Genomic DNA, 26876 nt, shown 5'->3' on the forward strand with positions numbered 1-26876 from the left:
TGATCACGCGTCCCCATCCCCTGCTTATCCGTACATCAGTTTAGTTTTTGTGTGACAGATTAGTTTCTTTAAAAGCCTTTTCTGAGGAACCTCACCAAAAATCTTGCAGGAACACTACCAGATTCTGTCAACTGGATCTCTTTTGTCCATACACCCTTCAAAAAGTTTCAAGGCCTGGAGGGCATGAACTCTCTACAAAAGCTGCATTTGATTGCCCCTTTCTCATTCTTTTATGTATTTCTTTTCCTTTTGCCTGTAGCAAGTTGTTCTTTAGAATCTCTTTTTGGCCTGCATTAGTCTGTGTTTACATTCATCCTCCTAGAGCTCTGGGTGGGCGAGCACTTGTGTTATTTGCATTTTGAACTTCTGGACACAAAAGGGAGGCTTTTTTTTGTCCTATTTCAAATGGACTCCTTTCTCACAGTGTATAGCCATGCCAAGTTTAGTGGGGGGGGGGGTTGACCTCTGAAATTGTTTTTTTGCTAGGCAATGTGCATATGTTGTGCTGGAGCATCTTAAAGCAATTTCTATGCTGCACGCAAACACTTGATCCTTCTTGCTGCATTCTCAGTTTAACAAGCTTCCTTGATTTTACACAAGGCTGTCTTCTGAAATGAAACACCACAGTAGTGGATATTTTAGTTTTTACTGTTCTCTCAAGCTTTGTAATGTCTGCTCACCATCACAGAGCAGCTTTCTGATAGAGCTATTCTGAACCACCAAAGGTTTGTCCAACACTGCTGGGAAATGAGATGGCAGCTTCTCCTCACATGGGTTTCCTGACTAGCTGCTCCTTGAAGCCAATTCGGTTCTGGTATCTCACACTGAACATGACCACCATTATGTAGCTGGGGAGGGACACCAGCATCTCCATTATCACTGTGCTTCCCGTTCCATCTCCTTTTGACACACTCTGCGTCTGTGCTATTGAGCACTACAAAACAGGAGGAGTGGATGTGCAGAGAGCAGTATGACCAATGCTAAGGACCCCAAAACATAGAGGAATGTGCCTGGAAAGCCTGATGTTTTGACTTCAGAGCAGTCAAGCCAAGTCCCGAGGCCATACCACTGTTACTGCTGGTCGCCAAGTGCACTTCTGGAGTGCCTCCTTCATTGCTGCTTCATCTGAAGGCAACCTCATCTGCTCAGGCTAAGCCAGCTCTGTGACAAAAATCAAGGAGTGATCATTGTGTGGTGTTTTAAAAACACAAACCTAACCCAAACTAAAAGCTTGGAGGGAAACACATGAAGGCCCTGCCAGCATGTGGTTGGACAATCAGGAGCACAGTGTTCTGGACTGGAAGATCAGTGCTCAGAAGTAATATCCCTCATATATTCCTTATATATCCCTTATGACAGAGTTAAACCCATCTGGTTTGATCTGTAAGCTCCCTCTTGTTTAACAGCCACGCTGCTCCAATAGAATGACTAACTCCATCTCCTATGCACTTCTTGTTTTACACTACCTGCAAAGTCTCTTCTTTCCACCAAGTTTCTGGCCTGTGCTACCAAAACCCTTGCTAAAAACTGCACATCCCAACTCATTTCCATGCCTCCAGACAAGTGGGCATTTATTCAGTCCAATTTCCTGTTTTCCTATTTTTTCTTGAATGAATTTTACTGCCTCTGCAAAGTGCCTTATTTGGAGTTACCCCTTTGCAATTAAAAAACAAACTCTTCCATACCCTTAAGCTTCCTCCTCAGTTTGAAATCTCAAATGCTCTCTGGGTGCTTTTCCAAAGCCAGCAACTTGGTTTGACATTTTGTGCCAATCAATCTTTGGTGAAACCTGTCTGTTCCTTTACACGAGGCTTTATACAAAGTCCCTTTACCCCAACGATTATCCCAAGTCCTTATGAACTGGAATCAATGCAATTTCAGATGCAGAATTTCATTTTTGCATATATTAAAGAAGATTGAGCGGTCATTCAATACATGAAGTGAAACAACATTGCTTAGTTATATAAAGAGTCACTATAAAAATCAAGTCACAGTATCACAGAGGGAAAACAAGGTTAATATATCAAACAGCTAAAAACTGTCAATATTGCTGTCCAGAACTGAAAGACAGTAGGGTGCAGTTGTTTGTCAGAGTTCATTAACAGTCCAAAAGGGGAATCTTGCTCATTACACAGAACTTTTCATAATCTCTGAAAAGCGTAAATCCCGGTCAGCTTTTGAAAATGGCAAAGTGCCTTGACAAAGGCAGAACTTCCAAAGGAAGAATTTCCAAAACTTAAGAGAGTTGAGAACATAGGAGAGTTTGAAGAAAGATGAGGAGGAAAAGAAAGACGGAAAAGAGCAATGTAGTAGGTGTTTCCAGAGTTATTTTGATATAAACACATCTGTGGTTCTTGTAAAGTTTGTAAGAGCTGTGACTTCAATTTCCAACGTTATCACAGATAAGCATCTGCTGGATTTTCAGTCATATCATATTTACCCAGTGCAAAGCTCTTAAAAGTTAATCAAAAGAAACTGTTCTTCAGAATCTGAGGCACCAGGAAGAGCTTTTTAATTGCTGCATAGTGGTTTCTGTCTCACAAGAGTAGCATTTTCACAATATCGAACAAGTACTCGGTACAGCAATAAATACAGTATAGGAAGATAATATAATAGTGTATCTTCAGACACAGAAGGTTAGTTCAGGATTCTCATTCCTTACCTACACACATATACAATTCCCACCTTCCCCAGAATAAATCTGTAGTAAAATAACTTTTATTTCAAAGTAAGTTAATATACAGTTAGTAGAGCCAGGCTGGAAGAAATCCATGAACTCTGAAGAACCAAAACCTAGGTGTGGGCATATGATATTTAATTACTTTCTAACCGAAAGTCTGTAAGTCTAGTAAGTCTGAAGCTGTAAATAATAATTTACTATTGGCTTAGCTACAAAACAGGATCAAAATAGCATCTGTAACCCACAGTGTATCTGAGGAGGTCGGACACACAATTAGCCGCGTACATTGTTTGTCCCAGAACACAGAAACTGAGCAAAAAAAACCAACTCCTGGGCAGTTTGGCAGTTTGTTTTTGCAGACAGTCAACCTCAGTTAGTTGTATGAAAAAGGGATTGGAAGTTTTATATACAGCTTGGTATCTGTTGGGCTGGTCAGAGAACCTAAGAGCTTTCAAGTCGATTAAAATTGAAATTGCCCTGATCAACAGCTTTTCCTGAATAAAGGGGGCAGAGAAAGACAAGCAGTACAGCTGTGAGTGTTAACTGACTCTGCCTACCATAAAAGCTAACAAGCACAGTTATCCAGACACTTGCACCTGAGATTCTAATGGTTCTAGAAAACATCACCTAAAAAAATGTAGTAAGCATCATACAATATAATGTCAGTAGCTCTGATGGGATTTTTGAAAAGCTTCCTTGCAAACAGGTCTGCAGGCGTAACAATCCTCTGATTTTTTAAATATACAGAAGTTTTTAGTTAGCAGTTATTAACTCACTTGCTTTTCTGCAAACACTGTGTCACCATATGCCTTCAGGGTTGTTTTGTTTGTGTCTTTTTTCTTCCCTTTTTCAACGCTCCACAAAAATAGACACAGTTGCACTAGTATCAACACTATCTGTCCTGGAATGTCTGTTCTGCTGTTGTTTTAGATGGCAGGGTGCTGAATCCATCTTAACTCCCTTTCTCAACTTACCTTGGCTGTTTTAAAACCCATACTTGTCCACTGGGTGGTAGCAAAGTGCACTGTTTCAGAAACACTATAGCCACAACACACTTTAGACACAAAGGATCCAGGAAAACAGACAACAAACTGCCCGCTCTGCTGTACAGTACGGTGCACCCTGATCCCCTCCTTACACAAGATTTCTGGGGAGATCTGGAAAGACATAAAAGCAGTGAACAAATGAAAGTCAGAAGTTTGCCATACAATTTAATCTCTTCCTTCCCTGATACTGCCACGTGTTACTTGCTCTGGAGAAAAGCTATGCTCTGCTAACGGCTCTGCTCAGTTTCCTTTCTCTCTTCCTTTCTATGCAAACAGAAATTTAAGGTATCTGGAGTAAGAATTACCTGTGTCTCTTCTGAAACCAACAGTTTAAACTTCCCCTGGCCAAACAACCCCAAAACACGAAGACCAAAAACATGCTGTCTGTAAAAAGTAATGCGGGCCATTTGTTTCTCTTTTTGGACAGACCTGTCGTTGGATCCATGTTGCTTTTACACTTCTGCTAGAGATGTTCACAAGGACAACCAAGGAATTTGTTGTGGGCTCCCAAATTTATTCTTAAATGCACTAAATGGAAATTACAATCTATACAATAAACAGGGGAGCCAAAAAAATTACTTTGAAATCCTTCAAAGTATTTGGCTTCTCACATCCATGTCTGTTACCGTAAAATGTCAGCCATGACAGATGAATTGATTACAAAGCACTCACTTTGTGAATTTAAATACACCACAGCCAACATTTAAGTGGACATTTACAGCTCTGTCATGTTTGTTTTTTCTTTCAATGTTGTAACACATGAGCTTTATTTATAAAAAAAAAAGATGCCAGTGTGAAGTGTCCAGATTTTCACAACAGTGTCAATGTAAAGAGAAAAAAGAAGTCTGAACATCGGTCTTCTATTACCCTTGGATTCTCAACTGGGAATATCTCCCCCCAGTGTTAACCTACCATTACGTTACTTTCAAGCATTTCCAGCCCTGGAGTGCCATTGGCTTGCAGCAGGGTATGTACCACATCATCAAGTTTGTTCTCCTCCGCAGCAGGAATGCAATACCTGTTGTTTTGTCAGAGGAAAAGAGAGAGATTTACTGTGGAATAAATAACAGTCTCCAGTAACAGGCAATTTAAACCAGGACATTGATTAAAAGAAAGAAATTAAACACAGGCATTCCCACACAGATCTTTTTTGCAAAACACTCAGGATCAGTGGAAAGCTGTTCACTTAAATTCAGTCTGATGGTGTTCACTGGATGCCAAAGGACACAAAATCCCCAAACAGTGGAAATTCAGCGTCCTATAGAATGGGGGCAGAAAAATCAGCAATAGCATAGAGAGCATTTTAATGGCACTGGAACACCTAATTATGAGCAGAAGTTTGCATCTCTTCAGCACTGATATATGTACTCTTTTATCACAAATGATGATATTTATTATGTGTGCACAATTTCTGTTCATAACAATCAAGAAACCACAAATCACACCGTTAGTACATTAAATAGCCTAATGCCTTCTTTCCTTTTTTACTAAACAAATCTCACATCTTTTCCCTTTCAACAAATGTAAGACCTGACTAAGAGCAGCCAAAACAGCAAGAGAGATTTAAAACTGGAGAGTATATTGTAAAGTTGCACATCCTCCTCTGAAGTCAACAAACTTGCAGTGCTCTCCGTGCTCTCTTCCCAGAAATGACAGAAAGTAACAAAGAAGAGTCAGGATTTGGCTCCACACATCTGGAAAACTGCTACTTAGTTGCAAACAAGGATGCAAAACTGTGACAATTCATTGCTACTCAATGTCCCACTCCTGCTTACACCCTACTGGAAGAATCTTACTGATGGCCAGCCAGGAAATGCCTGTTTGTTCCCAAGATGTGGCACTTGATGCCTGACCACTGTGAACTGAGCAGCACAGCTTGGTTGGAAACACAACGCAAATCCTGGGGTTGCCAAACTTGCCTTGAGTTGCTGCCATGGGAGGGTTTATCTGTGACATTCCTTTCTTTAGATTTGTTATGGTCATGCAAATAAAAAGCACTGCCTAACTTACCAAGACTTACCAGAGTTCACTTCAAACTTTAAGACCTCAATCTGGAGTCCATTTGCCCCCACAGTACTCACACAACAAAGCCATTATTTCAGGCTTGGCAAGCAGTGGAAGAGAATTAATCTTGAAAGATTTTGGGGAAAAGAACTCAGTTCCTTTGTCATTTGTCCAGGTCTCACCACCAATTTCATTCTGCCAACCTTACAGACCTTGTCAGGATGTTTGCTTGTGATGTGCACTAATATCAACTCCACACGCATCATATGATGAATCTATAGGAGGCTGTACTTCCTATGATTGGAACATCTCATTATTGTTCGCTATACTTATGATTACTTTGATTTTTCTTTCTTGATCTTCAAGCTGACTGCCAGAAGATATGACAATATCTGCTCCTACAGCTTACTGTAGCGGCAACACAGGCTCTAATGAGCCAGCTGCCCAGGCACACATTGACTACTTACAAATGTACTGACACTGATTAGGACCTTGCTAAGAAATCCTAGTATTTCAGAGCAGTGCAGTGGAAGAACCTTATCATGTCCCAGCAGCAATTTTAAAGGCAAGCTGTGTATCAAATACTTTTCAGTACCTGCCTTGTCAACAGTGAGTGCTGCAGAACAGCTGCATGCGTATAGAACATTACTCTAGTTACACAAGAACAAGACATTTTAATGGAGATTAAAATACTTTAAATTCAAACTCAGGCTCTATTAGAGTCAGAAAATACAGTGGGAACAGCCTAGAGATTCAAGCTTGTAATTCCTTAAACCGTGGGCCCAGGAAAATGCATGAAAAGGACGTGTGAAGAGGAGGAGCAGCTCTGAAATGCATGGTATTATCTCACCACTGGCAGGACTGAAGGAAATGAAATCCTTTTGAGCTATGGCATATTCTGCCAGCTCATTCACTTGCAAATCTTGATGTACCTATCAAAAATGTGAAGTGAGTACAGACCTCTGAGTGTCATGGCAAACAACCTTATTTCTCTTTTTAATGTTTGCTCTTTAATGGGCTCTGAAGATACCTCCTAACACAGATCAGTCTGACAACGCAGCCTGGCAGCCTCACAGAAGAATAGTTTTGACAAAGTAGTTTTACTTCTTTCTTCTGAGTTATTCCTGTTTATTACCCATGTTTCACCGAGGCAGTCTCTCTAAGTACATCTGAGGCTGTCTGTACATAAGTTACCCCCTCTATGACGGGTTTACTTACACATGTAAATGGCTTTTTTGATTTCTTCTTCTTGGCTTGGAAAAACAGAAGTAGTACCCTCCCCTAAAATGCTGGTCAGCTGCATTCAAATCTTTTCAACCCCAAAACACTGCATTTTGACAAGCACAGCAAGAAGAATGACCTCAGAACTTAGCCTAGATATCTTGAATGTCTTCTCTTTGTACTTTACAGTCGTTGAAGCCTATACCTATGTCACAGAGGGAAACAGGCTCTTCTAGGGTTGAGGATAATGTAGTTTGCACTGTAATTTGTTCTGTATCATATTATAATAAAAGATTACAGATTCCTGAGACACAGAAGAGGCACAGGAACCATGAAATGCCCACGACAGAAAGAGATAGAAGCCTCCAAATTCACAGCATAATCCAGTGTTTATCCCTTAGTATGATCACATAGAGAACAGTTCTTCATCTTTAAATATTTAAAGAGAGGTACTCCTGCAGTAGCACTCCAGGAGCAGAGGCTATGCAAGGGATGCAGACTTCCTTCTCTGACTGGACAGCTGCTCACATGTGACAGCCATGCGGGCAGCCAGGAAGGACTCTGTCCTGGAACAAGCACATGCAGCAGGAGCCAAAATTAGAGAAATCAAGGAGCTTTAAATGTTTCTGACAAGATTCTGAACCCTTCATTCTGGGCCATGCAGAGTCAGCAGGGTCAGCACCCTTGACGGGAGCACCAGCTGAGAAGCACAGGCATTAAAGGTGACCAAGTGCACAGTAGGTGCATGAACAAAGAACGGCTGCCACTGCCGCTCCATGGGGACTCCTGGATGCAAAGGCCTTTGCTGACTCTGCAAGTAGTGTGGCAGCAGGGCAGCACATCCACTTCAGGCCCTGCAGACCTTCTCCTGTCATACTACTCGATGAGCTCCCATTGTTCAGGGTTCTAAAGAACGGCTGAAAGGCAATTGGCTTCTCACTTTTGGAGGGGTCAGCATTTCAGTAACTTTTGTTCTCCATTTAATTGATTTTCTCTGGTCAAGAAACAGTTATATTGCTTACTGTTCACTGTTCTCACTGACGATCCTCTTGGGTAATAAGCCTACCTTGACTAGCTGTCATGATGGTTTCCATCTCATGAAAACTTCCTACAGATTGAACCCTATCTCAAGCAGAAACAGTTCACTGCTAAGTATCTCAGAACAGATCACAGAAGCTAAACCAAAACTTTTCTTCCAAGAAACAAAGTTTTTAATGCTTACTTTTAATGCTTACTTTTACTTTTAATGCTTACAGATTTAATGAAAAACATAGTATAATCTGCAATCATGAAGACTACCACTTCTAGATGACATTCATTCACACAAAAGGTACTACACAAACTGCTGTTAACATCAGCCTACAGAGAGCCACTGCAGTGAGCACGAAAACAAACATGGTAATACCTACCAAATGCAATCAGCACCAGTGTGTAAGTAGTCAATGTATGGAAGGTGATTTTGGTCTCGAGACCAGCATGAGGTAGAAAAGACCATGCCAATATTTAGCCAAGGAATTGTCACTCCTGAAACAGAGATTGAAAATGAGTTTTCAGTAACTGCAATTTCTAATTAAAGACAGTTTGAGGGCATTTCAGTTGAAATTCTTCTACCTGTGAGCTGTTTTCAGTCTGCCTATCAGAGTGAATAATTCACAAAGAATAGTTTATTTAATGACACCAGCATTTTCCACTACTGAAATTTCAACCAGATGAATATGCTGACCTTGATCATATTTATTTTGTTAGAGCTGCAAGAAGTTTTATCCTTTTGTTTATCTACAAATATCCATAATGCAGGCTCAATGCTATCGGTCAGAAGAGACTGCTTCACAGTGTCCAGTGCATACATACACGTAAACATAAATCCTCTTTCCCAACTGGCATGGTCCAGGCTCAACATCTGTACAGGTGACTGGATTTCACTTTTGTTTCTAATGGCACAAAAGCAGCTGGAGCCCGTGACACTTGCAACAATTCATTTTAAAAACTTGTCTGCAGCTTTACCCAACACTTGTCTAGGTTTGCACACAAGAAAGCTGTATGTCTTTCATCACCCCTGACACAAAACACGGACACCGATGTACCGACAACAGCAGAAGTGATACTGCAAGCACAACTGGTTCCTCCCAGGTATTTGGTCTTAGCTGTTTGTTAATTCTTTATCTACAAACCTGATTTCCATCCCACACGTACCGACTGCTACTTACAACTGCATCTGTACCTGGGCAGCTACTCAATAGAAGGACTGGAAGGAGTGAGAGAAGGCCTCGATAACTACACTACCACATTTAGAGGGCACACAGGACAAACACAGAAAAAAGAATCCTCCTCACCAGGCACAGCACCAAGATGTCGCAGGATGGATCCTGTATTATTAGGAAGGACTGTGAGGTTCCACCCATGCCTGTTCAAAGGGACACAGAGGGAAACATATGTCAGCACCACGCTCCTGCTGCCAAGCCAGCACTGTGCTGCCCTGCTGGCAGCAAGTTCCCACATCTGGTTACACAAATGGGACAAATTTGGTGACCTTACCTAGAAAATGGTTCAGATTTCCCCACAGGAAAGCCGCTCCCATGGGTGTTGGTATCTACTTTTCCACAATGCACTGCTACATGGCTATCTTTCTGTTCCACCAACCGCCAATATTCTTGCTGTTAGGAGAGAAAGCGGTGATGGGTTTTGAATTCATTGAACAAGGTGCCTCCCATTAAAATACAAGTCCCAGAAATCACCTCAGCGTAACTCAACATAAAACACCACTCAGAAATAGGGATGAGAGGTAATGGCCTCAAGCTGTGCCACGGCAAATTCAGGTTGGACACTAGGAAAAATTCTGTCTTGGAAGGAGAAGCATTGGAAGCATTGGCCAAGCATTGGAACGAGCTGCCCAGACAAGTGGAGAAATCACCATCCTTGGAGGTGTTCATGAAACGTGTAGATGTGCACTGAGGGATGTGGTTTAGGGGCACGGTGGGGATGGATTGACAGTTGGACTAGATGAGCTCAGTGTTCTTGTCCAACCTTAATGATTCCGTGATTGTAAATATTTAAAAGCATTGGTGGATTGTGAAGACAGAAATTAAATCCCCTGGCTCCTATGCTTCACTGCAAAATATACTAATAATTCTTTCTCTCATTCATCAACACCTTTATTAAAAACGTTAAAAAAAAAATTGAAGGGAAGAATCACTATCCTACCTACACAAAATAAAACATTTTTCTCCCACGCCAGATACCTCCCACATTAAACTGCTAATGGTAGTTTCTAAACACCGATTATGATGAACCTCTACGCTCAATCTCCACACCAGAAAACATTTACCACCCCTTGTGCTGGTCTCACCTCTACTTCAGCTACTGTAGGCTCCTTCGTGAAGCACATGTTCATGATGTTTCTTGCTGTTCGGTAGAAGGTTGTTAAAGAAACAGACCTACCCTGTGGAAAAGGAAAATAAAATTAGAAGTGAAAGTAAGGAGGTGCCTCCATCACCCTTGGCCTCACTCTTTTCCTTACATGCTAAATTTCTAATCACAAAAGAGAAAAATATCTTCAGGAAGCACGTGATATTTTCTTATTCGGTTTCTCAAAACTTAGAGAAGTTTCATCACATTAAATGACATTTCACCTGTCAAAATAATGCTGTCAAACCAAGCCTTTAAAAGACCGACTGAGCATTTACAGGAAGCCATGTGCACTGCTTCATCCAGCACAGTGTCCGTTCTTTGAGAACTACAGCATCTGGACACGTGACCTTGCAGTCTGTGACACCTTGCAAATGAACCAGTACCCAACCCTACCTGAATTTCAGACTCAGGTCCCAAGGGCTGGGTGGCTATGCTCTTGACATAGAGAGAAACGGACAAAAACAATATAGAAAATTAACAGTAATGTTCAGCATTAAACCAGTACTGTATGACGCAGAAGAGGGATCACAAAAAATAGAGTTTACTGAGATTACAGTAATAATCTGAACACAAAAAAGTAGGCACGTAAAAATAGCACAACTGCAAGGAACCACTCATTACGAGGCTGAGAAAAGTAAAATAGAGTAAAACTGCCAAATGAGTGCATCTTTCTTGGCACTGCTGCAGAACACCAGCTACAGGAGAAGAAGACATGACGTGGTTTGCTGTCTGAGCTACATCTAACTTTCTGGGTACCTGCTCTTGTGTACCTGTAACAGCTGCAGCTCTGGGAAGCATCCTCTACAGGCACTGAAGGCGGGAGCACCACAAGTGCCCAAGACTAAATTGAGAATGACCACACAGCAGCCTATCCATCACTTTGCTCAGCTCCTATAGCTGTAACATTGTCACTTTTTTTAATTGATCGCAATGCAATCAGCTGTAACAAAAGTTTATGAAATGCCCGCCTCCTGGGGCCCTCCAATTCCCATAAACTTGGATGCTCTGTCATACAATAAGCAATTTCCTTCATCTTTTAATGCCCTCATGAATCAGTTGCTGAGGCATCCTCTTAAAACAAAGGCTCTCATAAAATGCAGGGCCTGCACCAACAGTCGTCAAACTTGAGCACATACATCACAGATCGCATGCTAACAAACACTGCAGCAGCTTTCTCTCATCTTACAAAGAGGAGCAAGAATGAGGATTGATCTTCCAAGATAAAGCACGTCCTCCCTTTTTTCAGATTTGCAGCAAGCAAGAAGAAAAAGAAAAATTTCAACAGTTTAGCTCTTGAAAATCGCATTTGCCAATTTTCCCTTAATCCAAATTTTTGGATTTTTTTAGCCTCTTAGAAGCTGTAAATGCAGTCGCTGAGAGATTTCGGTCTTATTTCTTCTGTTTTTCTTTTTTTTGAATCTGAGGGATGTTACCAAACTTCTAATGATTATTCTGAAAATAACTTTAAATGGTCCAGTGGAGCATCTTGATCAGAACACAAAATTAGGTGTTAAAAAGTAAAATATCCTTCAAAATGCCCCCCCCCCAAAATGTTTCAAAGGTTCATCAGCTGTTCTGGGAGCTTCAAGCTACCCAGCAGTCTCTGCTGCTGTGACAATATGACACACAATGACTTCAGGGACAAAATTCCCTCTTCTGATTTTTTCTTTTTCTTGTGGTCTCTGTATCAGCCTTGAGAATAAACCCAGGGCACCATCAGCAAATCTGTATGGAGGTCAGCACTCCTGGCTATGGTATGGAAAGGAGAGAGAAGGCACAGAGAAGGATCCTACAGTGCTGCAAACCTTCAAGATGTTAAAGGGACAGAAAAATGAGCAGAAAATGGAGATTCCACCATGGCTGGAGGCGAGAATGGGAGACCTCTGTTAAGCAGAGAGCAAATCTGGTTGAAGGGAATTCCATGTGGGGTTTCTGGGCCAGTTCCCTGCAAGGGCTGATAAAACTGCCTTTGGTGATTTCTCCTGCTTGTCCATGCAACAGGTCTGCTAGAAAGCCTTCGGGTTGTCCTGTACAACAACCAGCACTCTGTTTTCAGTCAGCCCCACTACAGATTTTTAAATTGTTTTCAGAGCTCACGCTGGGGAAGAAGAGGATAGTGAAAATCTTGCAACAGATAGCTCTTTGATGACTGCAATTTACTTTGTGTACTTACTGACAACAACACAGTATCACAGTCGAGTAGAAAAGCCCTACGTTTAGGGAGCAAAGAAAGCGAGCGCAGCAGCCTGCAGCATACATTTAAAAGCACAGCAGGCCTTACAGCCTGGAAAGGAGCAACACTGAAAATAATTTGGGAGTCCTGGCAGAAAATCAGCCAAACACAAAGGAGATTTACTCTAACCTTGACATGCGATACAATGGCAACTGCTCTTGGAAGACTGCGTGTCTCTTTCTAAAAACGTGTTCCAGCTCAAGCACATACTGACTGCAAAAATCACTGTGCAAAACCCTGAATTTATGACCTCTCCTTATAGTCCAAGGTATAGACTGTATGGTCTGAACTGGGCTACACCCATATGATTCTGATATTCTAACACTTTATTGACCTGGACTTTTACAGAAGAGGAGTGGGTTTTTTGTTTTGTTTTCATGAGAATTAGAAATGTGCTTTAGAAAGGAACCATTATAACCCCATCATCTGCTGAAACTGGAACACGAGGATGTGTTCTGTTGAAAAAGATTTAGATCCTCTTAGAAACACAGCAGTAGGAAGGTAACACTCCCCTGTTCACACACACACACGCACAAGGAAACCATCACTTCATGAAAAATAGAGAACGGAGGATTAAAATGCGTGTTTTGTACATTTCTGTATTGTACTCTCTGCCTGTTCTCTCCTTGAGCCAAGCACCTTCTCAGCTTAAGTCTTATCAAACACCCCAGGAATGAACAATGCTCACGCCACAGGTCTTGAAAGTTACTCCAGTGCATCAAGATCATTGCGTGATTTCTTCTATTTATACTTCCTTCCACCACATTGGAGTGATTCATACAGCAGAGGCTGGAGAAGGTATATTGAATTTTTCATTTAACACTATTAAGAACAGTACGTTAAGCAGAGAAATGCCACTTCAGTATATTCACAAATGCTGCTGTCATTAGATAAGCTTCTGTCCAATAGGAGCACAGCAAAGAGATTGCTTTTCAGAGGTAGGATTGAGGACAGAGTTTGCAAACAAAAGAATTTTTGGCTGGCAAATCATAATAGGCTGCAAAGAAACCTGTAGCAAGCTTTTAAAGCCCGAGTCATGAGCTCACGCAGTCTCTAAATAGCTTAACACTAAGCCACTTCGAGCTATCTGGCTTCATTTCCCAGTGATGGAAGCAAGATTGGGAAGGGAAGAACGGAGTATTCCTTTACTGGGCACTGACACTGAATGCTATATATCTCCCCGAGCTTGGCTTAACAGTTCAGCACAGCTCAAAACTGTACTGCAGGCTGCAGTGCCAAATACTGCTCAAGAGTCAGAGACTGCCAAATAGAATACAGCCAAAGAGTCAGCATTCTTTTGTAAATGGGTGTACTTGACATGTGGAGGACTAAAGCACTCATGTGACTGTTAGTGCTGAGCAAAATTTGGCATCAGAGATGAAAACAGTGTTTGCATTTCAATTTGCCCTTTCTAAACGTAGTGCACTGCCAGTGACGCTATTTTTGATGTGGAGCATTACTACTACTGCTACTACTACTATGAGAGACTTGCAAAGAAGTGAGATGGAGAAGGCAGAACATTGCTCTAAATGTCACTATAGAATGAAAATAAAAATTGTGTCCGCAAGGATAATTGGACAGAGCTGTCCAAGGAACCTCTCAAAAAGAGACGGAGCGGGGAGCTTAGTGCAGCATGTCCTACAATGACAGTAACACCTTCCAATATTCAGACATGCCACAAGAAGCAGGCAGATGAGAACAAAGCCAACAGACCACCCCAAGGCGACAGCCCACCACCTTCCCAAAACCGGGTGCAACCCAGATCGCAGCAAGGGCAATTCTGCACAACAAAACCAGCAGAGCTTGCCTCGTTACCTTGTATATACACTTGTGTAAGTCACTAAGAACTCCCTCCTCCTCTTCCTCCTCGTCATCCTTTGTGGTCTCCTTTTCCTGAGCGAAGAGCCGCCGCCTGCCCGTCTTCAGTGGGACGTCGACCTCTTTTAACTTGTTGCGGAAGCCATTTTTGTGAACCACGCCGTTGATGAGTCCGTTTTTGGGCTCAAATCGGGGCAAGGAATGGAACTTGTAGGCATTCTCCAAATGTCCCTCCAAAGGTCCTTTCCTCTTCTCCAAGATTTCTTTTTCCAGCAAGACCTCCTTCTCCAGTTTCTTGTGCTCCTCGGGGGAGAGGGAGTCGTAGGAGAGCAAGTACTGGCAGTAGGCTTCCTGCAGCTTGGCCAGCCTGTCCTGTGCAGTTTTGGGGATGCGTAGCATATCTGCCAGTTTGTTCCATTTCTTGAGGTCAGTCACTTGCTGCATCCCCCCCATCTCGTTGATCAGCTGGACGAAACAGGCCAGATCGAGCTCACAGCCTCCTGGGGTGCGCATGCGTCAGGCAGCAGAGGGGGGAAAGGGAAACATAGGAGCTGGTTAGGAAACGTGTAGGCCTCAAGCAGAAAGCATTCCTGTCAGTGGCACAGAGCCAGGCTGGGCACATATGAAATGTGCCATCCGTACAGCTCTGGTCACCTGGGCATGGCAGCAGGATGCTCCCCATCTTGTACACCTCCCACTCAAAACAGGCACACACCACTGTTTTGTTAACTTGACTGATTTGGTGAATTATCACACTCTGCTATTTGCAATAGCATTCCCTAGGGCTAAATTTGCTCTTTCACACCATCTCTTTTCAGAGCGACCCCAGCCATCACCTGGCACGTGTCTTTCCTCTGTAACTGTGCACTGGTAGAGGAGACAAGAGTTGTCCAACTCCTAAGCGCCCACACACTGCCACCCTCCCCTCGTCTGCCACCAGTCCCACAGTTATTTCATATGGGGAAGAAGCAAAACAATTGTGAAGAAAGGTGCTGGCAATCAAAATGACACGTATCTGTCCCTTCTGGAGATGAAATATCTGTTATCTCACGTCTGTGCAACACTTTGAATACAAGTATTTAAAAGAAGCACAACAACATCATCATTTTTCACTACAGGTAGAAAAAAAATAATCTCTTTTTAAAGCATTTTTTTTTTTTAAGAGGGGAGGAGGAGGAGGGTTGATGCCTGAAAGAAAGCTGGCAACTGCTACTATGTAAAAAGTTCCAGATGCATTCTCCCACTTTGAGGCCATCCATATTTTATATTCCATTATGGTTTTGTATGCTTCAAGATGACTAGCACATTTCACACTCCAGTCAAAAAATAAAAACAGAAGATTATACAAACTTCAGCATAAAAAGCAGCCAAATGGATGATGAACAATAAAAGAAGCATCATAAATACTCTCAAAGCATGGGAATGAATCATCAGCAGCATTAACAAACTGGCCAAAGACAACCTACAACTCAATAGGACACCACTGCAGGGAAAAAAGAATTCATACAAAACTGGTGTCAACACTGCTGTCACATTGTCTCTCCTTCCCATTTTTTTTTTCCTTTGACTAAAGTATAAAATCATTACACCATAGCAGTTTCACAGCACTTAGAAATGCTATTATAAAACAGAAGTGCAAGAAGCAGCATTATGGTAAATATGTACTGTTGGATGCACAGCTACAGCATCTTTAATGTCCAGCTTTATCATTTTGCTTGCTTATGCAAGCACTATTACTTTCTTCAAATCTCCCCATGCTGCATCTCAATTGCTGATGCCAATTTTCAGTCTCCTTCATTTTCCTCCCCACACTCTTCTTCCTTCTGCCCTTCCCCCTCTTCCACCAATCCTCCATGTCTGCATGACACTGGTTGCAGAGGCTGCCTGCTAGTGGTGCCCACACAGCACTGGACAAGGGTGAGAAAAGGAAGGAAGGTTTTTGTTTGTAGCCAGAACAGAAAGGATGACTTTGAGGAGTATATGACAAAGCAACAAGGCAGCACATTGATCTTACTGATTAAAAAATAAATATTTTTTTTTAATAGTCACAATGTTTAAGTTTTGGAGTAGAGAACAGGTCAATACCATTGGAAAAATGGATTTTCTTTGAAAGGTTTTCTTTCTTTCCTCTTTAATCTTCCCTATGAAGTAACACTCAAGCTGGCCTCTATCACAGAAAGTACTTTTTTTGTCTAGTATTATATATACACACAGTTCAAATACAGGGAAGGTATAATTTAAAATGGCTTTTCATCCCAATCGATTCAGCCAAACGAACGAAGCTGAGTAACTCACTCCAAACTTTGCAAAAAGCATCTTTCAGGTTTCACATCATACATGTTCTGCAGCACAACAAATTGTGCACACCTAGTTAAAGGTCCTAGTTTCAACACTATTTATAGTGTATTTAAGAAATGCAATATTCCCCAGCTTAAAGGAATGATAGCTCATAATCACTCTGCAATATAAGAGCGTAAGTATCACATCATTCAATCAAGTCCCATATATCTAGCAGATGCTCCACAGGGCCAGCTACAGCTCAGGTTTACAAAATGGTCTCAATTATAATTCCATTTACTCAGTCATAGCTTTTGGAAACGTTTATATCTCATGCTGATGTTTTCCAGGACTGCCCTTAGTACGTTGCTTAAACTTTCCTTGAAAGGTCGAAGAGGGAAGAAATAAAATAAAATAAGTCATTAACCTCATTTCTAAAGTGCCTACAGCAAAGTGGCTTTAAATATGAGACCTGACACATGTTATGCAAAAAGAGTCTACCAAAAAAAAAAAAAGTCTCAATTTCACGACGTTAGGAATATTTCTAACTCGCGTGGTGAGCCAGCCTGTTAAAAAAAAAATCTTCAATCTTAAGGTATGCATTTAATACCAAGCCTTGGCACTATACAAGTTATTGGCAAAACTCCCATTCGCTTCGATGGAAATGTGATTTGGCCCTGAAAGGGGGGGAATATGTATGAATGTCTACTTAATAAGCGTTCACTTATCATCACAGATGATTTTATATCTTTCCTGCTGGAGCCAACAGTTTTCTAATCTTTGTACAGTGATGATCTCCAGCTTCTTTACTCCATTTTGTTTTTAATTTTAAACCAAGACAGGTTACGAAACTACTGCACAAAGGATATATAGGATGCAAATTTTATAAGAGATCACTGTTTGCTCCAGTTATATAGCACCCAGCAGAATAGAAACCTTGCCAATTAATTAGGCTCTTAGGTACTTAAATAATACAAATAATTAACAGTAATGCTATCTTAATGCCGAGTTAAGGTATTTCATTAAAAAGTTAACATTGTTCCAGGAGTGTTAATCGAGCTGTCTTGCACATTTTCTTCTCACTCTCGCCAATGTAAATTTAATTCATTATTCTTCTCTATTAGCATATAACCATTGCATACATTAGGCATACAAAATGTTCACTTATTGCTGCTTGACTGATTTTAATTTTCAGATTTCCTTGAACGTTTTTGTGTGGCTGCTGCAACAGAGCACTAACCCTCACTCCTTCTCCTCCTCAAATTCGGTCATTCTCTGTTGTGCCTTTCATTGGCTCATCATGAACTTCATCATCTCTGTGTGCCTTTATGCATTTGCACCCACTTACCATACGTGACATAAAACAAAGTTTTAAAATTTAATGGGGGGGAAGGGAGGGGGAGGAAAAGGGAGAGGGAAGGGAAGCATTGTCAACAGTTTAAACAGCAAAGCGTGTCCTTTAATCCAACTAGTGTTGATAGCTGCCTCTAATGGGATAATGCCTCAAAGGCAAAACTCTAGCCTCAAGTTGCAACATGCAGATCCTGCGTGCTCTGACTCAAAACACTTCCAAAACAAAGGAGAAGGTTAACACAAATTAAAAACAAAACTCTGTTCTTACGTCATGGCTGCAAAGGCAGCTGAAATGGAGGTGAATCATTCAACAGTTCATTTGTATGCTGCTGTTGTTATGTTTTTACAAACTATTGTCACATTTTTGTCACGTGTCATATTTGACAGCAGACCATAAACCAAGAATTCTGTTAAATAAGTGATTCTTACTCAGGCATTAGCCTTGGCAGACACCTGCTGCGAGAAATAATGAAACCTCCATTTTGCAATCAACCACATTTTACTGCCTATTCTTGACACTTAATGGTTGTTAAATGTCAGCAGGTCACTGCAAATTTGTGATTTGAAGTGTCTGAGTACCCAAATAGAAACCAGTTTCAAGATATTTTTTCCCCTTGGTTAAATGCTTTTAAAGAAAAGGGGAAAAATATTTGTATACCAGCTTGGCAGCATTGTAGCCCGTTTGGAAAACATCTTTGGTACCGTCCAAGAATATTCTGAAATAACATTTAAATGTAGACCATCAATACCCTCAGCTGTACTATTTAATAAAATAAACACTAGGGGTGAAGATCCTGAAATCTGAGAACCAGAATGCTGTAACAGCATTTTTCCCTGGGCCAAACAGAGCTGGAAGGAGGAAGGTGGCAATGCAAACCCTCCCAGCAAAGCTCTCCCACGACCCACCCGCACCGTGTCTGACAAAGAGAGAGAGCCAGGCTCTGCAGTGTTAATTGAACAGGGGTTTGGTTAAGCACACAGGCAAACGGAGCATGAAGTTGCACATGGACTCTAACAAGCAGTGGCCAAAGGCCAAGGAAACCACAGCCCTTACCTATGAGTGGGAGTTCGTCCATGGTAATGCCCTGAGATTTGAGGTGCTTCTTGATACAGGCCAGCCGCTGCACGTTGGGTCCCCAGCGCCTGCCTAGCTTGTGTATGTGCTGAATCTGTGTCACAAACCGCATTTCATCGTTTAGCTTGCACTCAGGTCTCCAGTCTGGAGGAGGAATCACCCTGCACATCCCATACTTCTCTACCTGAGCTCGGACTGACTCAATGTATATCAGCGGGTCATGAAATTCCTTGGTGGAGGGCCTAAGGATGGGAATCTCCCCCAGCATCCCCCACCCAGACTTACTACTGCCCTTTTCGTGCTTTCCCATTGAGTCTTGTGGCTTGTGCAAGGACTCCGCTTGAGAGGTAGAACGATTTTCACAGGAGGCATTTTCAGTTTTGCCATGTGCTTGTTTCCCTGGCGTACTCTTTCCAGCAGTGGCTCTTTTCGGCCTATTTCTTTCCAAATTCTTCTCTGGCACTTCCTTTTTAAGGTGTCCATTCAGCAAAAGCTTTTCGACAACTGCCTTTTTGCTCGCAGCTTCTGCCAAGTTGACGGCCCCTTTCATTCTCTTGGTGGGCGACTGTATTTTGTCTATGTGATTAGTCTCTTCCAGCCTCCTCTTCGAATTGCGCAGCCCCTCCCTTAACTGTCTCCCCACCTCCTTAGTGCATGTCTTTTGGTTCAACTTGCCATTGACTTTTACACCATTAACAGCGGTATTGTTAGACTTGGATGCCCCAAGGGATAGCACCTGTTTGCGGGTTTTTGCATTGCTACTTTCTAGTTTCCCTGAGATTGTGTGGTTGACAGGTGAACTGGGTTTGTGGTGATTTAGTTTGGTTTCCTTGACCAGTTCTTTCTTGGCTTTGGTGTATGTGACAGTTCCCTTTGTCACCGTTGCAGTATACTTCACAGTTTTGGACGGTGAAGGTCTGACCTCTCTCATCTTTTTGGCACTGGCTGCATTTGCACTCGGAGATGACATTCGAGTGATTCCGTTGACTTTAGAAACCTACAAAGCCAGGAGTATCGCAGGGGGAGCAGAAGGAAGGAAACATAAAACAGAAAAGTAAATTAATAAGGTTCCCAGGTAGCCACAGTTTCCCATTTGCTGGACAACCATATTCTGCAGTCCTGACTCCTGGCCCTTTTTGTACAATCTTCCCATAATAACTTTCACCCAGACAAGAGGAGAGATAGGACATCCAGAATAAGAAACACACATTATTATTATTACTATTCTACAATGAACCAACATGTCCCCAGAAAGCTGATCATGCTTTTGGAGGGTATGAAGCACTAAGAAGGGTGAGCTCACTTGCTAGCAATACCCTCTTCTTTCCCTACCAGAAAGCAAGCTATACTATTTACAAACTACTACTGTCATTATCTCATTTTCCAGACCTCAAAGACTATTCCCTCACCCACCCAACTTCTCCTAAGTAAGTTTCCTATATAGTTCCCTATACAGTTTCCTATATAGTAAAGAGAGTAACTAGTGTGTACCATCTACTCTAACCTGGAATGGGCATGTTGTGCAAAAACTACACACTTAGATTCAAACAAAGCTCCTCTCTATGCATATATGCATACATAGAAAACTAAATATTGAACACATTATGTACCCAACAGATCAGGACAGCCATGAGGGATCCAGTCTGTCTTACATATTAAATCCAGTGAGGCATCTTGTTGCTTTAGTTATTCACATGAAATAAAATGCATACAGGAGTTCAGTGCATTTTTTAAAAGGTGGTTTTGTATATTTGTTTTTGAAGTTTGATATCTGGGCAGTTTTACAGACACATTTTTATCATTATTCACTAATGTGCCACTGCAATTTACAGGAACTGGACTCTGCTTCTTTCTGCTAGGCACTTTAATCCAATTATAAAACTAAAATTAGTATTTTAATTATAGGGCATGTTAAGCGCTGAGAGCAACTCTTTCAGAAAGCAGCCTTCAGTTTCAAAGGGAATTGTGACAGCTCAGCACTGTCAAAGCAAGCCCCACTGCTAAAGAAACAAAAGTTCAAGATTAAACCTTCAGAAATTTAAAGCATTTAAACAAGTTTAAACATTTTTTCTGACCTCCTTAAACTACTATGAGCAAGGAAAAATACACCCAAAAATCAAAGGAACACTGATAAATGTGCTCAAAGTGAAAGCATACAATACAACTATCACCCTTATTGGCACAGGTGAGTAGCACCATTTCTGCAAAGTTATAATACTTTCCTGTGGGATTTCAAAAGGCTTGTCAAATCAGTAAGCATGGCGCCTTCAAATAAAGAATTCAAGAAATTGAATCACGTACAAAATAGGAATGTTATAAAATAGGGATAAAATAGAGACTGAAAAGATCACACTACAGTCTCCCATTAAGTGTGTATTCACCGTTTTCCCTTGATATTTAGGCAGTAAAATTTGAAATGGAGGACCGGGTTTGACTTTTACAGAGCCTTTTTACACTGTAAAACAGACACAGGTAGAGATCTGCTGAGATGCTGCCTCCTGCCTGCAGCTGTCAGCACAGGATCTCTGGCTATACAGATAGCCAGGAACATTGATTATAGATTTCATCTAGACTAATTGAGAAGAATTGATTGAGGACTGGAAGGCAGTGGTAATCTGGATGACAGTGATCATGAAATGAGTTTTCAATTCTAAGATATGACAATAGCAGAGAAAGGACAACAAATTTTAGGGGGAAAAAAATCTGAAAACAAACAAACAAGCAAACCCAATCAAAACCAACCCTAAATCCAAACAATTCCCACTCAGGAGAAGGATACGAAGTATAGACCGTTATGCTTGTTCATAATGTTCTAAAAAAAAAAAAAAATTAAGGTCACAGTTAAAAACAGAAGCAGAATTATGTGACTAAGTGCAGTTATAGTGGAATAGCAAAAGCATGTAGGAATAAAATCAGAAAGGTCACGGTGCTAATGGAATTCCAGTTAGCAAAGGGGCACAAACAAAACAGAAGATTTTATAAATATTCCAGCAATATGAAGCTAACAAAGGACAGCAGATCCACTCCTACACAAGCAGTAGCGTAGATTGACTACTACACAAGGAAGGAAAACAAATGAAACAGTTTAGCTGAAGTGTCTGTGCTTCTTTCGGTTTGTCCTCAACACAAGTACTACCACTGGTTAAGTGAATACTTACCAGACATGTAAAAAAGTCAATTTTAAAAAAGAGCAAGGAAGGCAACTGCAACAAGCTGAAGTGTACCTAGTTAATTTCTGGCATGTGTCCCAGAGAGAAATGGAGGAGGGAAGGCAGACTGCTAACTTCAAACCCTAATGATTCTGGAACCAACGTCAAACAGTGAATTTGTAAACACGTAAAACATAGTAAGATAATGATAAAAACTAACAGAGCAAACACACACATACACCCCACCTCGCCCTTTAGCACTGCAAGCTAATTTCATCCTTTTCTGAGAGATACCTGGTTGAATGGGCAAAGGGGTATCTTTGTTTCAGTAGAACTCCTGTTAGCATCCCATCAAACAAGCTCTGGAGGTACATCCTGTGTGTAATTACTGTAAAGTGGCTTTACAGTAGACTGAGAAAGACTTTTACTATTGTCATGGCTCATGGTTATACTGAGAGCGTATTTCAGGTGATTTTTGGCAGAGGTCTATTTTGGCCTCAGTTCTGCTAAGTCCTTCCATTAGTAACCTGGACCATCATAAACCGTGCCTGTGATGCACACATGGAAGGAACTGTAAATACTCTGAAGGAAAGGTCAAAATGAAAGGCAATCTTGAAGAAGTTATGTCAGAACATTTCTAAAATAAGAGGAACTGCTAGTTTTAGGACGGACAAATCAAATACATTTGGGGAGGAATAATATTTGGAGAACAATGTGAGCTGCAAAATGCAACAGTGATGAAAGCATGCAAACCTCTCTGGGAACTACTGATCACGTCAAAGCAAGAGGTGAAAATAACCCCTTAACTGTCTACAAAGATAATCTAAAGGGCAACTTGGAAAACTTCCTCATTAGTAAGGAAGGAAAATGCTATAAGCAGCATTTTGGATGTTGAGGAATCTCTTCTAACTGGAGGTTTTCAAGAAGGTTTCAAGGATATCATAGCTACAGTACTGTGCCATTACGCACAGTGAAGAAAACACCTCAGAGGGGATATTCAGGCTATATGGAAATGCTTTGTCACCCTAGATTTCCTACAACTTTTTTTGAAGAAGTCATAACCAGAATGCTGAAGGGCCAGCCATGTCACTCCTTCAGAGGGGTAATGGTGGCACACGGCCTACATGAGAGGCAGTCATGGAACAAGTGCTAATGGAGAAAGGCAAGACCCTCACAACTTATCCTCTCTGAAAGAAAACACACCTTCAGCCTGAGACCAGAATTAAAACTGCTAAGATACGAAACTCTGGAAACTGAATTTATTAAGAAATTTATTAAGAAAAAAGCAACTTCTCACAACTGCTTAGAGTTGTCAGAATACCTCCGCAGAATGAAAGCTTAGATCTCTCAGGGCCAAATCTTGCACTGAATAGGTACATAAGCTTCAGCTATGTAGCTTACTATCCTATACTATAAGCACATTTGAATTTCTATTCAGACAGAGTGAAGTTACTCCAATGATGAACTAGTCCTGAAGCAGAGGAACGCTTGGCTTTCAGAGTACCATAATGAATTGAATTGTTTCTGTCTGGTTGCTAACCAAGACGACCCCGTAGGAAAGAAACACTTCTGGAAACCTTCTCAGAACCATCATCTTTCCAGAGCAGACACAACTCAATGGTTTTCAAATGCTTCTCCCTCTCCCCTCCCCAAATGTCCACAGGTATCGAGTGCTTTGAAAGAGAGGAGCGTGAAATTTAAGATACAGCAGTAGTACATAGACCAGAGCAGACCACGCTTCAAATACGGAATAGGCTGCAACAAACGTCTTCCAGCTGGAAACAAATGGAACAAACAACGTGGTCACTGCCCACCATCAAAGCAATGGGTGGATTCAGGATTTCACACTGACAAATGCGAAATTCTGCCTGGTCAGCACACACCTACATGTTCCTGGTCTGTGCTTGTCTCTGAGGACCCATCAGACGATTGGAACCAAAAGAAACAAGAAATTGCGGTAGCCATTTTCTTACCTTTCTACTGTTGATATGTCTCCCCCCAAACCAAACATACACACACAGAGTCAGCCTAAAAAACTGGCCACACTGCCAGGTGCGCAGGTTCACCAAATGGGAGTCTATGCCACAGCTCCATTCCGAGGCAGTGCTTACACTGAGCGCATAAGAAAGAAGTCAATTTAATTCAAATAGTAACAAAATGATTGACATTAGCCTTACATGACTCAGTCTTGAGCTAAAGGTGAAACTAGGGATATGGATAATATCTGCGGTTTTCAGCTATCTTCTCAGTTGTGCTGATACATTTTTGTCCTCAGAACACTCTTTTCTCCTCTTTACTGAACACTCGCCTTGCAGTAAAAGATGGTACAATAACTTCTAAAAATTGTTAGCTTTATACAAGCAAATAAAAACCAGCACACAGTATTGCAGAAATTTGTTGGATTTGAACTGGTCTACATACACACCTCTGCACAGCACCTGGGATCCACCCACCAGTCATACACACACATACAGATGCACAAAATACACAAAAAAAAGGCCAACAAACAACTTAGTCAATAACAAGCACAGTAAAAACAGCAACATTAGCAATACCAACAACAATATTGGTCTCTAAAAAAAATCACGTTACACAGCTGATCTTGAATTCATTCATAAAAATACTCCTGTTGATATATGAGTTTTGCAGATCTTAAATTACCATATTAGGCCAACAGAGGGCCCCATTGAACTACATCTCGTTTGCCCACAATCCCTTTGAAGAAGGAAATTTGGAAAGAAAGCAAGGGAGGAAGAAAGAGAGAGGAAACGTGACAAGTGCAAATGCACACTAGAAAAGGCAAAAAAAGAGAGGAAAAAAGAAAATGTCATCTGATTTCTTGTGTTCTCCTTTTATTTTCTCTAAGAGTTAACCAAAAAAAAAAGACACATACATCGATAAACCAGGTAAATGCACATGAACAAGAAGCAAAAACACACTGGAAGGAGGACGAACATGCAGTTGATGCCTCTTCTCCTTTAGGAAAGCACCACAACAGTCAACAAAGACTCCCAACAAGAGCATAAATTTAGTGATGCCTCAATCATCATGTGTAAGGTTTTACAGAAAGCTAGATCACTTTACCAGGCAAAATGCATAAATCACTTCTAATTATTACAGCCGTGTTTTCATTAAAATTAGTAAGAAAGGATTTATGTCACTGTGGATTGCAGAAGAAAACTGGAATGTTAATTATCCTTCCACTTAAAACAAAAAAACCTCACCCTCTGAGCTTATAGGTCCCTTATTTTCTGAAGCTTGAGGATCAGTTTGTGAAGTGTCTACGTAGAGTTACTGTTGGTTGTAGCACATTGTGCTTAAGTTTATATAATTTTTTTTCCTAACTACAATACAAAAAAAATCTACTATTGTATAAAACAAAACCCCTTGGCTCGTGGACAGAATTTTTCTACAGCTATTTTTTTTCCTTCTTAGAACTTCCTTCACAAGAGACAGCTGTTGACTTTTAGAAGAATTTTAACCACCCATACTTTCAGAACAAAACTTTAAAGGATTTCATATGAGTGTTCCTGGGAGTTAAAATAATTAAGTCTCAAGCGTATCCTTACATTCTGGGAAACTTCTTTGACATGAAGTGCTTGTGGCTGAGTATGTTACAGCAAGGATCATAGGATGCTGGCAGTCACAAGAAAAGATACAAAAAGGAGGCAGGCATTCAAGCTGATGACTCGATAAGCAAGAATTGCCACGAGGGAATCAAGAATGGAAGATTATACGGGTACAGAGAAATACACTGTACATAACCTTCAGGATCTCAAATTTCCTTCAGGATCTCAGATTCGATTTCAAAGGTAATACAAGTCCAGTAGAGACATTTCAGGAGAAGCTAAACATCACTGAAGCATGAGGCATGAAAGATTTCCTTGGCAAGGAGCAACGGTGTTTTTCCTTCTTGCTCTTTTGAATTTCCAAGCCTATGACTGAGAAGTGCCATTTAAGGCCTTGACAGCTCTCAAAAATGGCAATTCCAGCTCCAGTGAAATCCAGCCTAGCCTATTTGGATGAAAAACCTACACATGCCAGCAAATAATAACTGCCTGCAAGTGTCTTGCTGAGAATTAACCTCCAGAAAAGAGAAAAAGAAATGCAAGTGCAGCAAACTTTCTGTACTGCACTGCCCCAGTTCAGATACTCTGCTAACCCATCCCCTCAGACTGAATTATCTCATGAAAGATAACAGCTGAAAGATTTTGAAAGGACATTGTCTGAGGCTTTTAAAGCCCTTTTATAAGAAAACAAATCTATCACTTACTATATTAGAAGTTTAATGACCCAACCATCCAAAACACTCACAGATGAAGACACGTCCCGCCCCAATGCAGGCCACAAGCACCTAAAAGACTTCTAGACCCAAATCAAAGCTGGGTTCAGACAAAGCTCTTGCTGAATTTTCTTGCTAGTCTTAAACTAGGTAATATGAAGTCCTGAATTGCTTCTCTCCTGGTATGTCTACTGGGAAGGAGACAAAATCCTGGAACAGTTTATGCACTGGGCAAGGTATTTTTCCCAGACTCTGAGGTTTGAATTGCTCACGTACAACAGGAGACACCTGAGCATAATGTCAGTTTCTCTACAATGCCAGTAAACCTCA

The 26876-nt window shown here is 41.2% G+C and overlaps 1 protein-coding gene across 1 annotated transcript in view; it reads right to left on the reverse strand.

The window, feature by feature from the left end:
• Positions 1-26876, reverse strand: part of JARID2 (jumonji and AT-rich interaction domain containing 2) — a 203457-nt gene that overhangs the window by 9553 nt on the left and 167028 nt on the right. Inside the window, exons 7-14 of the mRNA XM_042836095.1 lie at positions 19095-20112; positions 14408-14910; positions 10298-10390; positions 9487-9605; positions 9285-9355; positions 8361-8475; positions 4639-4744; positions 3655-3837 (exon numbers count right to left, since the gene is read on the reverse strand). Of these exons, the coding sequence (XP_042692029.1) occupies positions 3655-3837; positions 4639-4744; positions 8361-8475; positions 9285-9355; positions 9487-9605; positions 10298-10390; positions 14408-14910; positions 19095-20112 (2208 nt within the window). The remainder of the gene's footprint in view (positions 1-3654; positions 3838-4638; positions 4745-8360; positions 8476-9284; positions 9356-9486; positions 9606-10297; positions 10391-14407; positions 14911-19094; positions 20113-26876) is intronic.

The sequence above is a fragment of the Centrocercus urophasianus genome, unplaced genomic scaffold, assembly GCF_019232065.1.
Source record: "Centrocercus urophasianus isolate 14NV4802_14NV808 unplaced genomic scaffold, USGS_Curo_1.0 seq_11, whole genome shotgun sequence".
Taxonomy (NCBI): Eukaryota; Metazoa; Chordata; class Aves; order Galliformes; family Phasianidae; genus Centrocercus; species Centrocercus urophasianus.